Here is a 21,680-nt window from a genome sequence, read left to right on the forward strand (position 1 = left end):
TATAAAATTTTATAACAAACAGTTGGCTTTGTAATATTTCATAAAGAAAAAAATTCCAATGAAATTGAACACCTTGGATTTTCTGAGCTATGGGGTGGAGGGGTGCAGTTTACTGTTTAAAAAAGGATTTTTATGCATGTGATTGTAAAACTTTTCCATATCTAATAACCGAACTTAACAACCTACCTAGACAGACTACAGAAATAGAAGCAACAAACTTCTCAAAAATCATCACATTTCATCACTCAAACACTTAGGGGTACAACCAAATGCTTTCCAATTGGGAAAAATCTTAAGTACACTATCAGTATACTTGGATTTAAAAAGAAAATGCAAAGAATTATTGCCTGTACGGTGTGGAAACAGTCTTATTAATACTAACCACTACTTTTTTTCTGCTTGAGCCACATTAATGATAACCACGTCTAGATGTGGCCAACTACAAAGTGATCTTTAATACTCCTATCAAACTAAGTCAACAAGAAGTACAAAACATTGCAGGTCTTACAGAACCCTTAGACAGACAAGCAAAAACAAACACATTTTAAAGGCTTGCTGGTAAGAGGTATACCAGTGTTGAAGGTTTTGGATGCGAACAGAAAACTCTCTGCAGTGTGTTTCGTATGAATATTAGACAATATAAGGTATCAGATGAAAGCTTCCGAACGGGGAAAGTGGTGTGAGAATATAAATCGAGACTATGGTGAAATATGGTCTTTTTTTTTTCCTTTTAAATTCTAACATGAGGAAACTAGTTTTTAGGGTGAGAAACTAGTTTTCAGACTCTTGAATACTCATAACATACACACACGCAAACACTATTTCTACATCCTAATTATGCCTCAGTTCGCCTGGCTGCCTGAAAAAATGCAGGCAGTCAAAAGTTTAAGGAAATGGACCCGTGTATGTATTTAAATGACTAGATACACTGAGATCCTTTTTCTTCTTAGAATTTCTCAGAAGATGCTTGCTGTCAAAAATGGTTTTTGACTAAAATTTGATCTCCTGTAGTCTGAAAGTATGCAAAATCCTATTAAAACTGCAGCAAGTTCTTCATTTCCAGTAAAACATCCACAGCTCTTTCTGGAAACTAGAAAAAGTTGAAATAGCTGCAGACCTACTTTGGTCAAACATTTTTTATAGAAATATATGTGTGTGTGTGTGTGTGTTCTGTATACACACACACACACACATATTTTTAATAGAACCAAGTGATATAAAGTGACTTATCAAGGGAGAATGTATTTACAAACAGTAAAAATAAGCTACTGTGTATTGTGGATGATAATGATTATGATGCCTCTGAAGACATTCTAGAAGAGGTAGGTGACAAGGGAGACTGGTGTTCTGCCATCTTCAAATGTCCCCTGATTCTACATTCATCAGTGTTTTTTCATTCTTGTAGCCCAGGGGATGTTCAATAACTCCCAAGTGTTTCTTAGATTCCAAGGTCACCACTGTTCACACGGAACAGTGTACATCTTCCTTTGGTCACCGAGAGCAGATTCTGCCCATAATTAGACTCCTGTTGACAATGCCATCGAAGTGTGACTTTCTGTGCTTTAGGTAGACCTCTCGTTCACCACGACGGATCACCCCCATTGGCCAAGACTGCTCCGTGATGAGACGCCCAGTTATCTCTGCAGAACCTCATCACCACAGGCTAACATTTCTTGAGTAAACATTGCTTAAACGCGGAAGGCCTCTGAGAGAGAAGGCATCCCTTCGCTAACTTGCGGTTGGCGTCCTGGCACTGCACGGTCCTGGTGTGCCAGCCCATGTCACAGGTTCGAGAACAGGCAAGCCACGGGCCCGTCACCCACTGCAGCCGTGGACTGGGCGAGCCCACTTTATTGCTGCCGTGGCCGGTGACAGAGTTGACTTTTGGGGTGGACTTCTTGGGAACAAAAAAACTGTAACGGACATCTAACGCTTTAGTTGGATCGGTTGCAAGAATCTGCACTATGAGAATTTCCTTCGTGGCTGAGTAGCCCATCCCGTGCAAGAAGTCGTCTCTATGGCTCCAGCCGCTGTAGTTCATGACGGTTCCATTGATGTCGATGATGGTTTCTGAGGTGGAGATCATGTACTTCCCATTGATGAGGTACTCACCGTTTTTCTTCTTCAAGGCTAAGTAGGCAGTGAATCGAGTCTGGTCTTTGGCTTTGAACTGTCGAACTTTTATGTGGGTTGCCCCTTCGGGGATCCTCACCACGTCAGTGTAACCCTTACTGGAAGCAAAAATGTCCCCAGAGGAGAGAGGGGGAGAGAGAGAGAAGAGAGAGAGACAGAGAGACAGAGAGAGAGAAGGAAAAAATAAGTAAACACTTAATAAATGGATAAACAAATCAAAGTTCTCTAAAAGTCTTTATCTTAACACAAAGTTTTAATGTAGTTAAGAGATTCATTTAAAATTAGCTTCAGGGCGCCTGGGTGGCTCAGTTGGTTAAGCGACTGCCTTCAGCTCAGGTCATGATCCCAGGGTCCTGGGATTGAGTCCCACATCAGGCTCCCCCTGCTCTGCGGGGAGCCTGCTTCTCCCTCTGCCTCTGCCTGCCACTCCCCGCTTGTGCTCTCTCTCTCGCTGTCAAATAAATAAATAAAATCTTAAAAAAAAAAAAATTGGCTTCAAAGATTAGTTTTCTTATAACAAAATAGAATTACAATTAGACTATGATATTGTATACATTTTTATTACGATGTTCAAAATTAGGATGATGTTAGCAACCTGCCTTTTTTAAAAAATGTATGCCAGCTTTATTTAACATTACAACATCCTTATCAAATCCTATCGTTCCGGCACAAAATGGGATATATGTAAACACAAACAAAAATCTGCCCTCAATCTCATAGAAAGCTTTAAATTAATGTCTCAAACTCATTTGCATATTAAAATCATGTGGAGATCTTTTAAAAATTTAAATCCCCAGACCCCAGGCCAATTAAATCCCATCTGTCAGGATGGGGCAGAGGCAGCAGGACTTTGGGAGTTGTTCCAAATGTGCAGAGTAGTTGGGGAACCATGGATTTAACTGTTGAACTAGAGACGGAGTAGAAGCTCTGCTTCTATTTCTACTAGAACACTGGATTTCTTGAGCAGAACACACATGAAATATAAAATTCTGTAAGTGGGTAACCATAGCTTACCAGTATCATCAAAAGAAAAAAAAAAATGAATCTTTAATGCCATAGCAAATTTCCTCAGATACTTCGTGCCCATGAACATTATGATAGATTGAGTGAGCTTATATGATGGGTGACAAATAAAGTAGGTCTCTAATGAGCCATCATCTGCTCAGGAAAATGGGCAAAGGCATTGATACCTCTAGTACTGATCACAGCTTTTGAAAAAGGCTAGGACAGAAATGCTAATTAAGTGCCAAGGGACTATACCAGTAAGGAGTCATTTGTGAAACTCTTTGCCTCTATAAGCAAGTTTATAATAAGGTCACCACATGTTTTGCTTTCTTAGCTATTTGAATATAAATAAATAAATTGTGAAGTTTGATGTGTGTGAAATTTAATTATCTACTGTTAAAATTCTTATTCAGGTTTAGAGGTGATAGGGCAACTGATTCATACCCTGAAAACCCAAGTGTATTTTCCCTGCCCAGCCATTCCCTCTAAATTAGAGGGGAGGCTCCTCCCCAGGGAAGCCCACTGTCTACTGAGCATCTATTGGACAGACTTATGGCCACACAGGTGTCAGAGTTTCTTATTGAGTTGGGAGAGATGATATTGCTTATCCAGTCAACGTGACTCATTATTTTTAGTTTTGTAAGACATTTTGGATTAGGATTTGTTACAGGACTTTTTTTTTTTTTTTTTTTTTAAGTATCTAATAGCAAGAGGTCATATGCAAACCTACAGTGGCTTCGAACAAAACCAGGAGGGATGTTGGAGAGAGTATCTCGTCTTACATAGAAAACATATGAAGTGGAGGTATATTAAAGTATTTGAACAAGTGCACTCTAGATCCAGTGGCAGTGCTAGGCTCAAAAGCCATGGCCCCTTACTCCTAGTTTACTCCTTTCCCAATATCCCCCCCACCCCTTACCTCTGCCAGTCATACTTTCTGACAGTTACATGAAAATATGTTCCGGTTATATTCAGAGTTTAAATGATACCTATCACAGTGTAAAGCAAATAAAGAATGCAGGGTAAGGGAATCAGGTAGGAGAGCTTTTTTTCTATCCTTATTCCTGAGAATCTGTCTCAGATTCATGAGAATCCACTGCAGGGGTCTTCAGGCTGAGCTTCATAAGGCAACCGTCAGTGGGAGGACTGGTGCCTTGATCTCTTAGTGCCTTGGTAAAATAGGATTCTCTTGTTCTGGTACTGAGCAATGGAAGGACTGAGTTGCCACATACTGAGATGAAGAACACTGAGAGAGGGGTGAATTAAGGTAGGGTCATATTCGTGAAGAGGTTTGAGCTGGAAGAAATATTTTTTTTCCTAAGATTTTGTTATTTATTTATTTATTTATTTGTGAGAAAGAGAATGAGAGACAGAGAGCATGGGAGGGAGGAGGGTCAGAGGGAGAAGCAGACTCCCCGCTGAGCAGGGAGCCCGATGCGGCACTCACTCGACCCTAGGACCCCAGGATCATGACCTGGGCGAAGGCAGTCGCTTAACCAACTGAGCCACCCAGGCGCTCCGATGAAATATTTTAATATGCATGATCTCACTGGATCCTCACAGCAATATTAACTTGCAAGAAAATTACTATTAATTCCATTCGACTCTCAAGAATTCTGATAGTAAAAAAAAAAAAATGAAGTGACTCTTGAGAGATCATACAGATCTCGATTACAAAGATCTCAGCTCCAAGATCAATGTCCTTTTTTATACATCACAGTAGGCCAAGGTAATTTATTTGGAAAAGTTAAACAGATCATTTGTACCACATAATATAATCTTGGTCAAATCCATTTGCAAGCTATCAGGTTGCCCACTGCTTGTCACTATCAGGAATTCCTTCATCTTTTTATGGGACAACACATGTGCAGATATTGGTTGCCAATCCAAAAAACAAAATGCCAAATTTAGTATTTATTTTTAATAAATAAACAGCCACTTTTTATGGCTTATAAGTTTATGTAGGAAGAATATACAGAACATTTTATTAGTACATAAGGTATTTTATTTCCTATTTGATTCCTGAATTTCTTCCTCTTCCTTCCTTTCCTTGTTTTTTTTTTTTTTTCCTTCTTATGACCTAAGGTATAGCCTTTGCTTTGGCATTCATCAGCTATGCAAAATTAGATAAGCCCTAAACTTTCAGAGTCCCAGTTTCTTCATTTGTAAAACAATAAGGCAGACTTCATCATTTCTAAGGTGTCTTGCATATTTGCAATATATAAAAATGCAGTATATGATCGACTTGTGGGGTATTTTATAAAGATAGCTCAATACAATTGGATGAATAATTGCTAAATCACTAGAAAATAGGATTAGTAATGCATATTTAAACTCAGAATAAATTCTTCAGCCATACCATTTTTTTATTATATCAAGGATAATTTCCAGTTTTCCACAATAACATGGCATGAGATTGTCTTAATAAATCCTTACTGTTAATATGGTTTGCATATTACCCTCCAGTTAAAGACAACATAACACATACATCAAGAATATGGGGGTGCTGGACCAACACCACTCAGCATAAGAGTGGTTTGGTGAAGAAAAAAGACAATCCTGCATTCCAGCAGACACTTTAGCTGGCTCCCTCATCCTCACTGATAACATAATATTTAATGCCAAGGGTGCCTGAGTGGCTCATTCAGTTAAGTGACCGATTCTTGGTTTCGACTCAGGGCATGATCTCATGGGTCATGGGATCGCGCCCCATGTGGAGCGCTGGGTCAGGCTCCGTGGGGAGTCTGCTTGAAGATTCTCTTCCTTTGCCCCTCCCCTCACTTGCACTTGGGCAAAAAATATTTAATTCCAGAAACTGGTACTTTATAAACTTACATATTTAAAATGAAAGCATAATCAAGGCCCATAAGAAGAAGCAGACATTACTGTATGTATATTCTTTATACAGTAGATACAAACCAGGAGAGGTCATTATAAAATGATATTATCGTCTACACCCCTGCCACTAACTTATATTTTGCAATGAGAGATGTCTCCTCAAGAAAAATACAGCCTAGTCAACATTTGTCTGTAAAACGAAATAATTATGATGGAAACTGGCCATCCTTCCCTAAATGATGTTTCAGGAATAACAGATCTGCCAAAGATTGCTAGTGGGGATGTCACAGCTTTTTTCTTTTTTCTTTTTAAAGATTTTTATTTATTTATTTCAGAGAGAGAAAGAGAGTGTACACAAAGGGAGAAGCAGGCTTCCCGCCGAGCAGGGAGCCCGATGCGGGGCTCGATCCCAGGACCTCAAGATCATGACCTGAGCCGAAGGCAGACGCTTAACCGACCGAGCCACCCAGGTGCCCCAGTCACAGCCTTTTTCTTTTCAGTGTTTGCACGCTGCAAGATCTTGACCTCAGAGCCACTGCAGTGTACCTGCTTCCAGAGGGGCTGAGAGTTTGCACTCTGCAACCAGAACTTTCTCTCCCGCCAACCCCCCCGCCCCACCTTGGTTCTCAATGCATGATACGTTACTAGGGCCATGCTGGGCCACCTCCCGCAGACAGCTTGTGACGTGACACGAGGCCCCTTCTTCAGTCGCGCAAGTCTAAAGCTTTGTTGGATTCCTGTCAGGGCAACGATTTATCACCTTACCTTTTTTTACTGAAAGTCCCGACCACCTTTGTGCAACTGGAGTTGTCCCCCCCACACACGGCACACTTGTCATACTGCAGCTTCGAGCCGATGACACCGTCACAGCCAGTGCGGACGCACTTGCCCCGGACGCACACGGAGTTACTGTACGGCCTGCATTCAGTCCCATCCGCCACCTGCATAACAAGGACCCCGTGAGCGGCGGGAAGGTATCTGTGCACAGGTACTTGGTGTCCATGGTAAAACAGCAAGTTCTAACACGTGGAGTTTTGTGTTTGACTGGGACAGTGCATCGGAAAATAGACGACCAACCCCAAACCATAGTGCCCTGAGTATCTTTTTTGTTTTTCTAAGATTTTTTATTTTTTATTTATTTATTTTTTAAAAAGATTTATTTATTTATTTATTTATTTGCGAGAGAGAGAGAGAATGAGAGAGAGCACATGAGAGGGAGGAGGGTCAGAGGGAGAAGCAGACTCCGTGCCGAGCAGGGAGCCCGATGCGGGACTCGATCCCGGGACTCCAGGATCATGACCCGAGCCGAAGGCAGTCGCTTAACCGACTGAGCCACCCAGGCGCCCGATTTTTTTTTTTTTTTTAGATTTATTTCTTTGACAGATCGAGAGAGCACAAGCAGGGGGAGCAGTGAAGGAGAGGGAGAAGCAGGCTCCCCACCTAACTGGGATCCCAATACGGGGCTCGATCCCAGAACCCTGGGATCATGACCTGAGCCGAAGGCAGACGCCTAATCATCTGAGCCACCCAGGCGCCCCTGCCCCAGAGTATCTAACTGAAAAATCCTTGATGTCTGGGCAGTAGCAGATCCGGGATAAATCTGGGTTATGCCTTTTCTCCCTTGAGCTTAATTCCAAATACGCCAGGAGACCCAAGGTATTCACCTTGCTTTCTGCATGCAGAGCACAGCCCCCTGGTACGCTCTTGCCTTTCTACATCGATAGAAGCAATCATTTCGCTTAGCCTGGGGGACTTGTCACTTGTATGGAGAGCAGAAAATGAGCAGGCTCAAGATCACCGAGATCCCTCTTTGGGACATAACGGTTACTATAGTAATACATTTGAGAATCTGAACTTGACATTCAGAACCTTGTTAATGGCTGGAAAGCATTCCCTATCACGGGCTGAACTGTCAGATGCTGAAATAGAGACCAACAAATTAGTGGAGAAAGAGTCTGGGGAACTCAGAGGGAAGTACTTAGTGGGAGACACTGAATATATTTTGAGTAAAGGAATCAGTATATACTTAAAAAGCTAGTTATAAAAGAGTACATATACATATATGGACCCTGTGGTTTGTGCATGTGAGTATATATAAATAACATACGTAGTCGTATATGTAAATAAACCGATGTGTTTTGTATCTGTGTATATACAATTCTTTTCATATGCGTGTAAGTATGTGAGTGTGTGTATGTGTGTGAACTAAAGTAGGGTGTCCAACAGGCTCACAGCTCTTCAGATGGCGGCACTGCCAGGTGATATTTCTGCTCTTATTCTTTGTCATATCTTTTAAATGAAAATGTATTATCTTGCAATAAAAAAAGTATTTTAAAAATTGCGTAAGTTGGACGTTAACTTATTTTTCTGTCATATTTCATACAAATCTGAAGGCCCCTTTCAGAGGTGATTTGAAATGTAGCACCTGCTTACAAATTAGATAAACAGTATTTTAAATTGCTGCATAACACTGATTGTGAGAAATAAAAGTGTTAAAAATGCTTTCCTGTGAAAAATCAGGGATAATTTCATGTGCATATATTATAACGTCTATAACTATAGGGACATTGATTCATATTAAGGGTGCAAGACATTTAAAGGTTTGGGTCCGAGAAGATGATCTTGAAACCTATCTTCATAAATCATCAAAGGAATTCTTAATTAAATGATAGAAAAGTAGAAAGTTTTCTTGCTTTCAGTTTCCTGTACAAACGTACCTAGGAAATTCTAGTTGTTTCCATGGCAGTTTTGAAATGAAGGTCGCACCTCACCTTCTCTGACAGAGAGTTACAACTTTTCAACAAACAGCTTTTAAAACATTTACTTGGTTTACAGAATGATTTTTGTTCTTTATATAAGGTTTGCAAACATAGACACTATAGAGATGAAAACAAAATGCTCCCAAATCTAGTCAGCCGATAAATAATGACTGTTGATATTTGGTATCTCTAGGCTTTACTCTACCAAACAATTTCCCGCAAGGAAGTCTGCTGTTTCTGGACAGTTGGTGTGCAATTACCTTTGGAGAAAACACCACATAGTATCCGGTGCCCTTAGCTCTGCAGGTCAGTTTGCACACGTCCCCCAGCAGGACGCCTGCATATTTGGGAACCCATTCCACAAACGTTTTGACTCCTTTTGCGTCAGACTGATACCCATTTTTGGCCTCACACTGCTCGTGACGAAAAGATTTACCTAAAAAACAAACATGTCATGGTATTACTTTGTGTATTCTGAAACTTAGACATAGTCTTGTGCATTGAAGTAATTTTAACAAGAAGATGCGAACTTTATTTTTCAGACCCTCTTCACACACCACCAGCACTGGATTTTATCTGTACACGGGAGTTGAAAGCAACTATTATTTCCTTCCTACTGTCTAAATACCTAATTGTTTTTAATAATAGTTTAAAAAATCACTCATGTATTTGTTATTGATTTGCACACTGGTGGAACCGTGTGGTGCGCGATTAACAGGTTATTTCTCCAGCCTCCTTTATATATTACTGCTTGAATACAAATTACACGTGGCACACGGTGGCTGCTGACACTTGGGAGTAGCGTACCGTTCGGTGGGCAGGGCGTGACGTTGCAGGAGCGGTAGATGGCCCTCTTCCCCGTGCAGTAGCGGCCACTGTTTCTGGGTGCGGGGTTATTGCAGTGCCGATGGGCAAACTGCACTCCTCCCCCACATGAGCGAGAACACTGGCCCCAGGACCCCCAGGATCCCCAGCTGCCATGGCTTGATGTCTGAAATGGAAAACAGAAGACATTTTAACACAGGAGGGAGAAAAAAAGAACTTTCGAAATGTACATTTGGAAATCACTTGCATTCAATATTCAGGTATAAATAAATATATAATATATATATAAATATATATTATTCAGGTATAAATTTTCACTGAATTGAACATGGCCACAGATATTGGACATCCTGGAATTATAGTGTAATTCCAAGTCTAAGCGAGTCATCTCTTCTGCTCCCTGCTGCCCCCTCCCCTCCCCCCTCCCCCTCCCCTCCCCTCCCCGGGCACCAGGATCTGAATGTTTCCCTGGCAGTACTGAGCACATGGGTTTCTCTGCACTTTCTGATACGGTGCATTTCTGTTAACCACTTGAACCATAGCTAACTTTCCGTCAACTCTGATCCTTCATCTTTGACAAAATAAATGATGCTAAAGGTTTCGCATGATGCCTGGAAGAGTTGGTTCTATTTACATTTTTTTCTCCCTGTTTGGCGCTGACGTTCTGCATCGCTTTGTTGATATCACACATCCCATCAGACAGACCCTCCGTCACATGCATAAATGTATTTGACCTGAGCTGGGCTTCAGTCCTCATCAGACCAGAGTCCTTTTCCGTAGAGAGGGACTGTGACAGATACTGAAGTGCACTCACCCCCCAGGCACACATCACGAGCGCCCACACCACGGGGGAATAAAAGACTCCAGGTCTATCATTCTGGAAACATGGTAGCAGGAAGCGGAGCGACTTCCAGAGGGAAGAATATTATAAACTACCTTGCTGAAGGACTGGGTGGAGAACTTCCTGGGGCTGCTGTGAGAGTATCTGAGAGTGCACGGTTGTGGGGTAGTCTTTTTTTAAAAGATTTTTTATTTTTTATCTGACACAGAGAGCACAAGCAGGGGGAGCGGCAGGCAGAGGGAGAAACAGGTTCCCGGCTAAGCAGGGAGCCCTATGCGGGGCTCGATCCCAGGACCCCGGGATCATGACCTGAGCCAGAGGCAGATACTTAACCTTGTCTGAGCCACCCAGGCGCCCCGTGGGATAGTCTTGAAGGACATGAGCATTGTGCCCTGTGTCAGTGCTCTCCTCGGGACTTTGAAACTCAGAGGAGAGCCAGCATATGCTTTGCTTGGGCCTCTCCAGGAAACATATTTGACCCAGGAAAGAAAGACTTCTTGAGATGGTACCCACACATGTCACAGGAACGGACCTCAGATCCCGTGTCTCCAGGCATTGCGTGACAAGCAAATCACTTACCGAATAATATTTTTTCTTGGTTTTGTCCACACACTTGCCCTGCAGGCAGATCCTCCCTTTCCCACATGGTGTCCCCTCCACGGCTGGCAGCTTCTTGGTGAGACACACCATCTGGCCCTGGCGCACGACGGCGCACCAGAGGCGGGCGCACACATCCATGCCAGGGCACACGGAGTACTCGGGCCCAAAGGTCAGGTTGCACTGCTGCGTGGCGTCGTACGTCTGTCCCGGCAGTTCTTCGGGGCCCAGGATCTGCTTGCGTGGTAGATCCAGCAAACAGTTACCTAAAAGAATAACCGAGATGGAACACTGTTCCCTGTTTCCGTTTCAAGTTACTAAAATCGTGGATCTGAAAATGCAGTGCTCCAGGTGCTGTGGGAGCGTCAGGCACGCACAGACCTGCAGGCTGAGGCCCTGGACGGGGGACTCCCCCGGGGGAGGAGGGGGGCCTCCCTCCAGGAGGGAGGGCAGCACCTCTTTGCGTTCACCAACCCCCTCCAGGATTTTTTTTTTTTTTTTAAGATTTTATTTATTTGACAGAGACACAGCGAGAGAGGGAACACAAGCAGGGGGAGTGGGAGAGGGAGAAGCAGGCTTCCCGCTGAGCAGGGAGCCCGATGCGGGACTCGATCCCAGGACCCTGGGATCATGACCTGAGCCGAAGGCAGACGCTTAACGACTGAGCCACCCAGGCGCCCCCACTCCGAGATTTTCAATGGGCTATGTAGTCTGGGGCATATCTAATGATGGCAGTGGGATGATCAAATAAAATTATTTTGTAATAATTAGTTGTGAAAATAGCCATTGTGCTGAGGGACTAGGAGAAATCGGGATGGACCTACAGGAAATAATATAATGGACATAACAACAGCAACAACAATAATAGTAAATAAGCATTTACAACTCTGAGAAACAGTTCATCCGTGTGCTCTATTTATAGGCTTCTTGACTTTTAGCTTTTCTCTTCCTCATGTGCCCACCCAAGTCTCCTCCCCATTAATTCCATAAATAGTAACAAGGCCAGACCTCATTTCTTCTTGCCCTCAATAAGCATTTGGTCACACCTACAATGTTCTAGGAAACACACTAGATATTGGGAAAACACAAAAATGACCCAGATCCACCCCCACCCCCCAGGGTCTCCCAATAAAGTGGAGAAAATAGAAGAAGTATTTCTTCTAGACTTATTTAATAAAGATTTCAAGAGTCACAGAGTAAAGGAGCAGTGGGCAAAGAAAAGACATTATCTTTGGGGGATGAAGCTCATCTTTTAATCCTTCTTCTTTGTCGCTGTTTGGGTCTGTTCTTTAATGCAACTAGTAGTTGTTGGGTGCTCGAAGTATGTCACACAAATAAGTTGGTGCTCTCTTTACATAATACGGGGGGTATAAAGGAGTGAGGTTGGGGGTATCAATAGAAGTGAGCACTCACGCAGGCAATGCCAATTCAGAAGATGATACGTGCCGTGCCTCCCCTCCCCTCAAAAGCTTCCCTAAGAATCCCTGACCTGTGGTTAACACCATGAATTTTCTCTGGGTCTATGGGAGCATGCACATTGCCCATCAGTTTCTGTCCATTTTTGTTTACTTGGGATTTGGGGATTTGCTCATTAACTATTCACAGTACTAAAAATAACAAATATTTGTTACAATTTACACTATTCTCCCTTTCTTAAATGTATTCACTTATTTAATCCTCACAAGAACTCTACACAGCAGATTCTAGTACTTTCCTTATTTTACAAATAAGGAAACCAAGAAATAAAAAAATAGGTCACTGAGCCAAGGTCACATAGCTATTAGGGGTTTATGCTCAGAGCCTGCCTTCCTCATCATATACCATCTCACCTCTGCTCCTCATGTAGATAGATTTCTTGTCTTACTGCTGACCGGGAAGGTGTGTGGAGGGATCCTTTAAAGGGTGGATACCGTGCCTAATGGTAGAAACACCCAGTCTAAAGTCTAATTCTGGTGAAACCCTAAGTGGCTGAGTGTTCTTGACCAAGTTAGTTAACCTCTCTCTATCTGATTTTCAAACTCTGTGAAATGTTTCTCTTCTCACTGTGACACTGTAAGGGTAAAAATAAGAGATATAAAGGGTGACCAGAAAAATACAAAACAATGACAGTTGATACTATGCTCAACGTATTCAACAATTTAGATCTATTCGAGTCATTCTCTTTACTTAACAAAAGAAAATCACATTTCAATTCTACTTTCCACCGAGACATGGAATAGCCAGCATGTTTTAAGTATACTGCAAATATTTTCACAACTATGTTCGTTTCTTCAAAGTGAATGCCTTAGAACTTGTCAATCTGTGATGGAAGCATTATATGAAAATGAATACAGAGCAGAGTTCCTATTTAATTTCTGAGCCAGAATGTTTGAAGAGGTAAAGCTTCTGAAGGCAAGCCAGAAAAAGCATTAAATGTAAGTATCCAGCCAAAGAGAACTTTGGGAGAAAAACATCGAGTTAAAAGAAAAACATCAACATCGAGTCAATAGGAAAGAATGACAGTAAACCTTCACTAAGCTTTGTTTAGGAGAGGGTAAGATGAGGCACCGAGAACTCCGTGAGAACTGTTATCTTCACTGTTACATAAAATCAAAAAAAGAAGACTGTATAAACCAGGGAAGGCTTGACAGACTGCTGATGTTACAAGACTGTCAACAAATCTCTGAGACAGCAAGAATGCTCTCCAATTCTTCAAAAGTGCTGTTTTAAGAAACTTTTATTTTACTGAAAAGCACAGAACCATTAAGACTACGTCACTAAGGATTTGCTGGGAAGTGTCTAGCGTGTGGGTACATGCAGCATGGGTCCACCTTGTTTGTCTCGAGCCAAAATAACTCACCACCTCTTCGTGGACTTGTAGTCACTGACCTCATTCTACCTCATTAGGACATCATGAGCAGAAAGAAATGTAGAATTCAATTTGAAATCAACTTATAACAAGGAGACTTCAAGATGTGGCATCTCTTTAAAAAGCTTAATACCAAAGTATGTTTTGTTCTGTTTTTGTTGATTTGAATATAGCTGACCCATGATGTTACATTAGTTTCAGGTCCAAAGTATAAGTTTTAAAAATGAATCACACATTTGCTTTGCTATGAAAGATACTGTATCTCAGCTCTATGGTTTTCCCTTAGAGGTCACCTGGGGATGACTTCCTGCTTATAATCAAATGATTTATTTCAGAATTGCCATTAACTTACTATTCCAATGTTCTCATCAGCATTTGTTGCTGCATTAGTTTCTATTTACCCTGAAACATACAGCCTATCAATTTCATCTATACATTGAATTATGTCCTTTTGCAATAAAATAGGTACAGATGTCTCTCACAAATGGAATGCCTTCCATTGTTGTACTATGGAACAAAAAATAAAAAAATGAATCTAGAGCCTGGTTCTGAATCTCATTGTGTGAAATATTCAAAATCTAATAGTGGATTGGATATACATTGCCCATTTTTTTTTTTTTAATGTTATAGTTTGGGGGAAGAGTCAAAGAGGCAGATCTGTCAATCTTTGAGTATCATTTTTATTGAGCTCTAAAAGCAGCCAGTGTCCTACTGACTTTTCTTAATCTGCTTGGCTTTTATTTTCAACCATTTCTTCCTATCTAGTTCACATATTTTTCACCTTATCCCAGTCTGAAATCCTATCTGGGCTTTGCTGCCAACATTTGCCTGCTTGTTCTTTTTCACAAATTGCCAACTTGTTTTTTCTTTTCCTCCCTGCTTCCTTCTTTTCTTTTGTTTTAACGTTTCCTATGTATAAAAATGGATAGTTTCCAAAAGAAAGACAATAGAAGTGTGTCTATAATGCATATTTTTTACCATCCATGTTCAGTTAAATGCTTAAAGGTGAAAACTTAAAAAGTAAAAGGCAATGATGTGTGACGGAGAAACAAAGGAAAGAAAGTGGAAGTCTCCCCACTGCCACAGAGTGCACTAAGGGTGATGGAAGGCATGCCAGACCTCCGGGAAACGGAACAGAAAAATCGTTGCCTTTTTTGTATCTGACGGCCAGCACTGTTTGTCCTTCATTTTCATGATTAATGAAAATTATCAGATCAAAGTTAGTTCTTCTCTAGTCTTTTCATATTTTCTTCTCTGTTTCTAACACTATGGTTATTTCTGTCCTCTCTTCCTGTTCAGTACACAGGCACGAAATTAGGCATCTGCCCAAATATCCACAGCATATCAGAAATCAATTACTATTCCTAATGAAACTCATCCATTACAAACTGTCCCCTTTTACTTCCAACCATATCTCCCTGGCCTGGCAACTCAAAGTTCTTTAGGTCTTTATTTGAACAGCTAACATAAAAGAGAAACTGATGCATTACGTGTAGAGAAAACTCAAGGGCATTGAAATGTACAGAGCGTGGTTGCTGAACCAAAAGCAATCCGAGCGGTCTGTTTGTGAAACTGTCACAAGGTTTAAGGGCCCTTTTAGCAAAGGTAATGCCAAGGAAATTAGATGGAAAAGTCTCCTTGTTAAAGGATGAAGCACAGTTTTTTAAAAACACAGGTCACCGTGTCCTTAAAATACATGTCTTATTTGCAGACTCTTTCAAAGGATACATTTACTGTGAAAATCGAGATACTATCATGATGGACCTTGAAGTACATGAGTACTACCTTAAAAACTGAATGTTAAGATCTTATTTATTACCAGCCTATAGTCTCCACAGACAAAGGATTCAGGGAACTGGGTTTCTAATAGCATTTTATCTCTGAAGTTCTGTGTTTAGGGGATGGCTGTAAACTTAGCTCTTTAAACATGCTGCACGTTAATATTCCAAAGTTGTCTCTAGATTTTCCTTAGCAGTCTGTGTCAAGAGGGTTCTTGAGCTGTGCCTGTTTGGGAGGCGGCCTTTCTCATCGTGGCACCATGGACTTAGGGATATAGCGGACGCGGCTATCTTTCTTGGCTTCAAGGTTATTAACATTTGAGAAAGGAAATTCAATAACCTGCTTTCACTGCACAATTTCCCTGCCAGTGCTTACCTTTATTTCTGAGGCCTCGCCAGCTTGCCTAGAACTAACTTGTATAAACACTGCAGAATGTCTACAAGTATCTTGGCAAGGCTGGTGGCGGCAGGGTGGGGTGGGGTGGGGGGGTTTCCCCTGAGACATGGCTTCTCCTTTTCTGAATCACAAATCTGCAAGCACAGTTATTTTAGTGTGTGCACATTGACTTTTCAACCATAACCGAATTGCTACATAGTTCTTGGAACTAAATCAGGAAACACTCTGTATTAATGATTTTAAATTTGGCAGTGGGAGAGTGCTACAAATGTCCAGCTACTTATGGGTAATAATTTTAAAAACAAATCAAATGATTTGAATTTAATTGTGCTTGAAGACCTCATTTCTCTAGCGCCGCCAGAGGTGAGCGGGAGACAGATGAGCTATTAGCCATAAATGGATTTTCCAAATAAGGAACTCTTTAGGTCCCATCGAAAAATTGTGTTAAGTTTTGTGAGAGTATCTCCTTCACCATAGCAATGGCTTTGCTGTCTTTATATTAGTGTCACAATTTAATTTTCCTCAATAATTGCAAATCACGTTTTTTTCTGAGTATCGATGATGGTATCATGTGGAAATACAGAGGTACCTTCAGGGATCATGGTGGTGTGATACCATTTTTGACCCTTTGGGAAAAGGAGCCAGACCTCTGAGCTTTCAGTGATTCAGGGCTACACATAACAGCTTTTCTGGTTTCTCCCTTATTGTCAAATGATATCCCTCCTCGCTCTCGGTCTCTCTGTCTAAAGTGTACCCCCAGACCCCTCTGCCATGACTCTTTCATTGCTTAAAATTGTTATGGCCTAGAAAATTAGTACAGAAAAAGAGTAGAACTATTTCTATTAACTCTGAATGAATGGGCTTAGGATGGAAGTCTGAGTCATTTCCTACGAGCAAAGTAAAAGGGTTTTATCATATGGTTTTTTGGTATCAGTCCAGTCTTCCAAGAAAGATGTGTTTGTTTGTTTTCCTTTCCTCTAGGACTTTGATGTTCTCCCCGGTTCTCTCCTAAGCTCTGAAGATGAAATGTCAGAGCCTCAACCATCTCAAAAATCGAGCTTAGTAGTTCCTATCACCACACTTTCACTTAAGCTGACTTAAGTCAGTTTTTTGGTGGCAGGGCAAAAGTTACTAAATTATTTGAATTCACATTTAAATGACAGTGCTTAAGCATACCACTGTTTCAGTATCTCTGAGTGCGGTTTTGAATTGAGCGTAATTGAGCTTTGCTAACCCTAACTTTGGTTCTACTGCCTTGTTTGGCTCTCCATATTCTGAAATGACTTTATTCATTATAGGCTACTGATAAAATCAGTGTGTGTGTGTGTGTGTTTTGGTTATAACACAAGACTGCCTAACCAACATATTCAAAAGTGAGAGAGTCTAAGCTTGATGAAATGAATTAATTAATAAGTAGCCTTCTTAAGAATTTGTTGTTCCAAGAATTTTGCTAATTTAATCAATTTATTTAACATATACATGGGAAATTCAGAAAAGATTGTATTAGTGCCAGTGAATAAAATCTACGTCTACTAAATGTATGTTCTTTGGTTGTTATCTACCATGAGGATCTCTGGAATGGACATAGTGAGATGTATAAAATATGTAAATTTGTTGCAAAAGTTTTAAAAAGCTGAGTGTGGACTCAAATACAGAAGTAATGCTAAGAAATGAATACAATACTGAAAGCACATTTACTGCACAAAAAGTAAGATCATGAATTCCACAAACATGAAATAAATGAATCATTCCAAAATTATGGCAATAAGGAACAGAATTCTGCACAGCATTGTAATTAGCTGACCTAATACTTGCACAGGAAAAAAAAAATGGTCCCATTTTAGCCATAAGTATTTGCTGCCTTAGCAACTAAATCCATTCATTTAGGGATTCAAAGTTTAGCTCAAACTTTTGGAATGTGTAATGTGTGATTCTGAAATAAAATATTAATGTTTCATTCTCAGAAAACCTGAAAAAAGGCAGCAAAAGCAATATTAGGAGTGGAGAGTAGGGCTCCACCCCAAAGGGACTTTATTAGATATTTGACTTGATTAATGTGGACAGGGAGATAATTAGGTAAACATCCATTACAGGACTTTATCAGCATTAAGTCAGCATTGTAAACTGAGCTACATAGAAAATTATCACTTATTATTAGTCTAAAGGAAGAGCCTAATACATTGATTCTTAGATTTTTTTTTTTTTTTCTAAATCTTTGAGCTATTGCGACGTCCTTTCAATGAACAGAGAACAGTTTATATTGAGGGAAATTGTAAACTAGGCTAGGCATGGATTGTTTTCAGGAACAGGATATTTTTAAAAAGTTTAAAGTAGTTAAAACATTACCAGTTCACCACTAATGTAGCAAAACTGAGTTAATGAACAGATTTTTCCTCCGAGAGACCAAAGAACTGTGTGACAGAATTCTTTTTTTGTCTGAAAAGAGTTGAATTCATCAATTGTTTTGACATTACGCAGCCAAAGTTCAAGGTGGCCACCGCACTAAGATATTATGAAATATTAGGCCATAAACCTTGTGGAACTAGGAAAAACAACTATCACAGACTCTCTTTAGCTAACTTTAAACCATACAACATGAGATAATCTTATAGACAATTATGGACAATTATATGATCAAAAATTTCTGTTCATATTCGGTTCAACCGCCAGTTTTGGGAAGAGACAAATTTTAAGAGAAAAAAAAGGAATGAGAATATGTCCATTTCTATAACATGAGAAACTTGAACTACATGGTGTGTGTAGTTGAACCACTTCAACTCTAATGAATCTATCCTCCTGTGCCTTTAGTAGTTTCAAGTCACAAGGGATGCTAGGAAATTAGCAACAGTTTGTTTTGAAGATTACTTAACGGTCAGAATTTATTATTTCTAAAAACCGTGACTTCTTTGGTATTTTTATATAATTTACAGGACTAATCCTCGATTTGCAGAATTTAATAAAGTAGCTTATGCTCTTGAACTGTATCTAGCAGACAAAGCCAAAGATTTTCTTTTGAAGTTCTTAAAGTGTTTTCCCACTATTCAGATTGATTTTTCTTTTTCTGTTCTGCAGTTTTCACTCTACTTCCAGGAGAATCTGCTGTCAGGATGAAGTCAGATTCTTCCAGTGAATGCAAATCTAAAGAGCTTCCTTTCCGGGTTTTCCATTGCCATAAAGAGGATCCGACAGAATTGTCACCTACATTTTAACCACACCCCTATAATAGGCATGTAACAAATAATTCTGAGAGTCATATTAATAGCAGGGAAACAAGATGTCTGCCAACATTCTCACAGGAAGCTAGTGGTGAAAGGCGGAATAAAAGCCAGGCTTTCAGGGCACTGGCTAGGCATTCTGTGTGGTCTCCCACACTGCTTCTCTTTTGAACTTTTCAATTCCAAAGCAAAAATACCATAGCTATAATGCCACCAAGGACGTTGGCATTATACACCAACAGACCGTCCCTCTGCTCTTTCCCTGACCCTATCTAAACAACCACTGTCTCAGGGGGCATGCTGGGCTTCGTGAGGATGTCATAAAGTAGCCCTGGTAATAATCCCCCCCCCCCCAAATGTTGTTAGTGAGCCTGTGTTGTCTTAAATGACACGTACCGTGGCCATCATCCAGGAATTCTGTGATGGTGGCTGAGGTGCACTTGGACCAGGGCTTGGATGCATCGATGCTGGTTAGGATGGAAGACATTAAGCGCTTATCTTCTGTGGAACCAAAGTTCTCTTCACAGAATTTGGAATCATCATGGGAGAGGCCAAGGAGATGTCCTAAAGCAGAGAAGAGAAGGAGTGCAATCATGGGTGATTTCACATTTCTACTTATCCATGACAATTACATGAGCACTTGGTTTTCCACCTTGGCTCCCTCCACCCCAAACTGTCCATGAGTCCATTTTAACTGCCTTCTCATGCACAGACTGGACCCCCAGAGAAATTAAAGCTGTGTGTAGTCAGAGCAGTCACTTTGGGTGAACATTCAGGGGAAAACTGAGAAATTACACTAAGGAGTGGACATTCCCATAATCCATCTGGATCACACATGCTCAATGACATGTAGAAACAGGCCTCATTTAGAATCCAGAATTTGCAAGGAACTGTGGGATTATGTCATAACCTCACTACATATTATTTTGATTACTTGTCTAATTTTCCGCCTTCTCTGATCAACCATGAGCCCCATGAGATCAGAGAGCATCTCCTCCATCCACTGTTGAAATTTCTGTGTTTAACTCAATGTTCTGCAAGTTGTAAACACTTAATAGATGGTTTTTGAATATTAGTGACTTCTATTTTCTTGGTCACGTTAATGGGTAGCTAGCTATCTGAGAGATGACTAGGGGGGGAAAGAAAGAGAAATTATGAACTCGCCGATTCCAGGCAAAGGTAAGCTTGCTTTCACCCTTTCAGTTCTTTCATTTGGAAAGTTCTTCATGTTTATTAATCCCACAAATAAATAACATATTTTGAAAACATACCCATTTACATTGAGGAAATGTCTAAAACACCAAGAAGCCCATCATGGAGTGTTAGAGCTTGAAGAGAAAACAAATACTAGAAAGATAAGTCATTGTCCAAAAGCACTCAGCGAGGCGGGTGTTTCTGCTTCAGCGCACCACACATGGTTTCTGTAATCCCACGCTGCAGTTCCAGTCTATCAGGCTAGGTATCCTAACCACATTCTTATTATCAAAATTGTTTTTTATCATATAAGATTAATTTTCATATAGTCTAAGGATAAATGACATTCACTAGTAAATCTGAAATGCCAATTAAAAAAAAATTCCAGGACAGTAGTTTGTAGAGACTCTAAAAAAGCAGACAAGTAGACCTTAATTGCTTTTTTTTTTTGGTAAAGCTTTATAGAATCATACACAAAGCATTAAAAAGGGTGTATAAAATACTACAGAAAAGTGATTAATACATTCTCTTTAGGCTCCTGTATGCCAAAAGCAGGGGCTTTTGGCCATTCTGCCAAAAAAACAACAAAAAAAAAGAAAGTCCAGCATGCAACAGTAAAACTCAACAGAGATGAAATCTTTCATGCCATATTCCAACTACTTTTGGCCAACTTGTTAAATCACCAACACCTCATAACAAAATTGTCCACTGAGCAGCTGTTTGCTGTTGTGGCTGAAATTAAGTGGCTAGGGCTCGGTGACCTTCCAAAGCTCCACATTTTTATGGTATTTATGCAGTTATTTACTTCAATAGCATTTGCCAGCCTAGCAAGTTTTCGATGGGAAACCCTCCCGCTCTCACGTTTTATTTGCTCAGTAGCATAAATGTGCATCAGAGTTTGTGAAGTACATCCCAAATAACGTGCCAAAGACTGGCAGGACTTTGTCCAAGTTTTGGGTGGTATGTTAATTTTTTCCCTGCAACCCATAGCTCAGAAAAAAAACAGAAACTTTCATCATGCCCTGTTCAAAACGGCTTAAAGTTACTTAGTACATCTAACACGTGTTGAGAAGGCACTCCATGCTTCTTGAACTTTTCCACTGTTGAATCTTTATCGGCTAACATTGTGGGATTTGTGTGGAAATTTCACACTTGGGTTTTTTTCCGTGGCATAGAAAAGAGAGAGGGAAAGTGGCCTAAGGCGACCTCTGCCACGTAACATTTATTTGAATCCAGGTTTTATATTTTAG

General features: G+C 40.5%; 1 protein-coding gene across 1 annotated transcript in view; it reads right to left on the bottom strand.

The window, feature by feature from the left end:
• Positions 1-405: 405 nt before the first annotated feature.
• ADAMTS5 (ADAM metallopeptidase with thrombospondin type 1 motif 5) overlaps positions 406-21,680 on the bottom strand; it is a 43,736-nt gene continuing 22,461 nt past the window's right edge. Inside the window, exons 3-8 of the mRNA XM_035017537.1 lie at positions 19,633-19,800; positions 10,981-11,264; positions 9,543-9,726; positions 8,996-9,171; positions 6,742-6,917; positions 406-2,231 (exon numbers count right to left, since the gene is read on the bottom strand). Coding sequence (XP_034873428.1) covers positions 1,664-2,231; positions 6,742-6,917; positions 8,996-9,171; positions 9,543-9,726; positions 10,981-11,264; positions 19,633-19,800 — 1,556 coding nt within the window. The 3' untranslated portion in view covers positions 406-1,663. The remainder of the gene's footprint in view (positions 2,232-6,741; positions 6,918-8,995; positions 9,172-9,542; positions 9,727-10,980; positions 11,265-19,632; positions 19,801-21,680) is intronic.

Source organism: Mirounga leonina, unplaced genomic scaffold (genome assembly GCF_011800145.1).
Source record: "Mirounga leonina isolate KUSES-001 unplaced genomic scaffold, KU_Mleo_1.0 Mir_172, whole genome shotgun sequence".
NCBI classification, from domain to species: Eukaryota; Metazoa; Chordata; class Mammalia; order Carnivora; family Phocidae; genus Mirounga; species Mirounga leonina.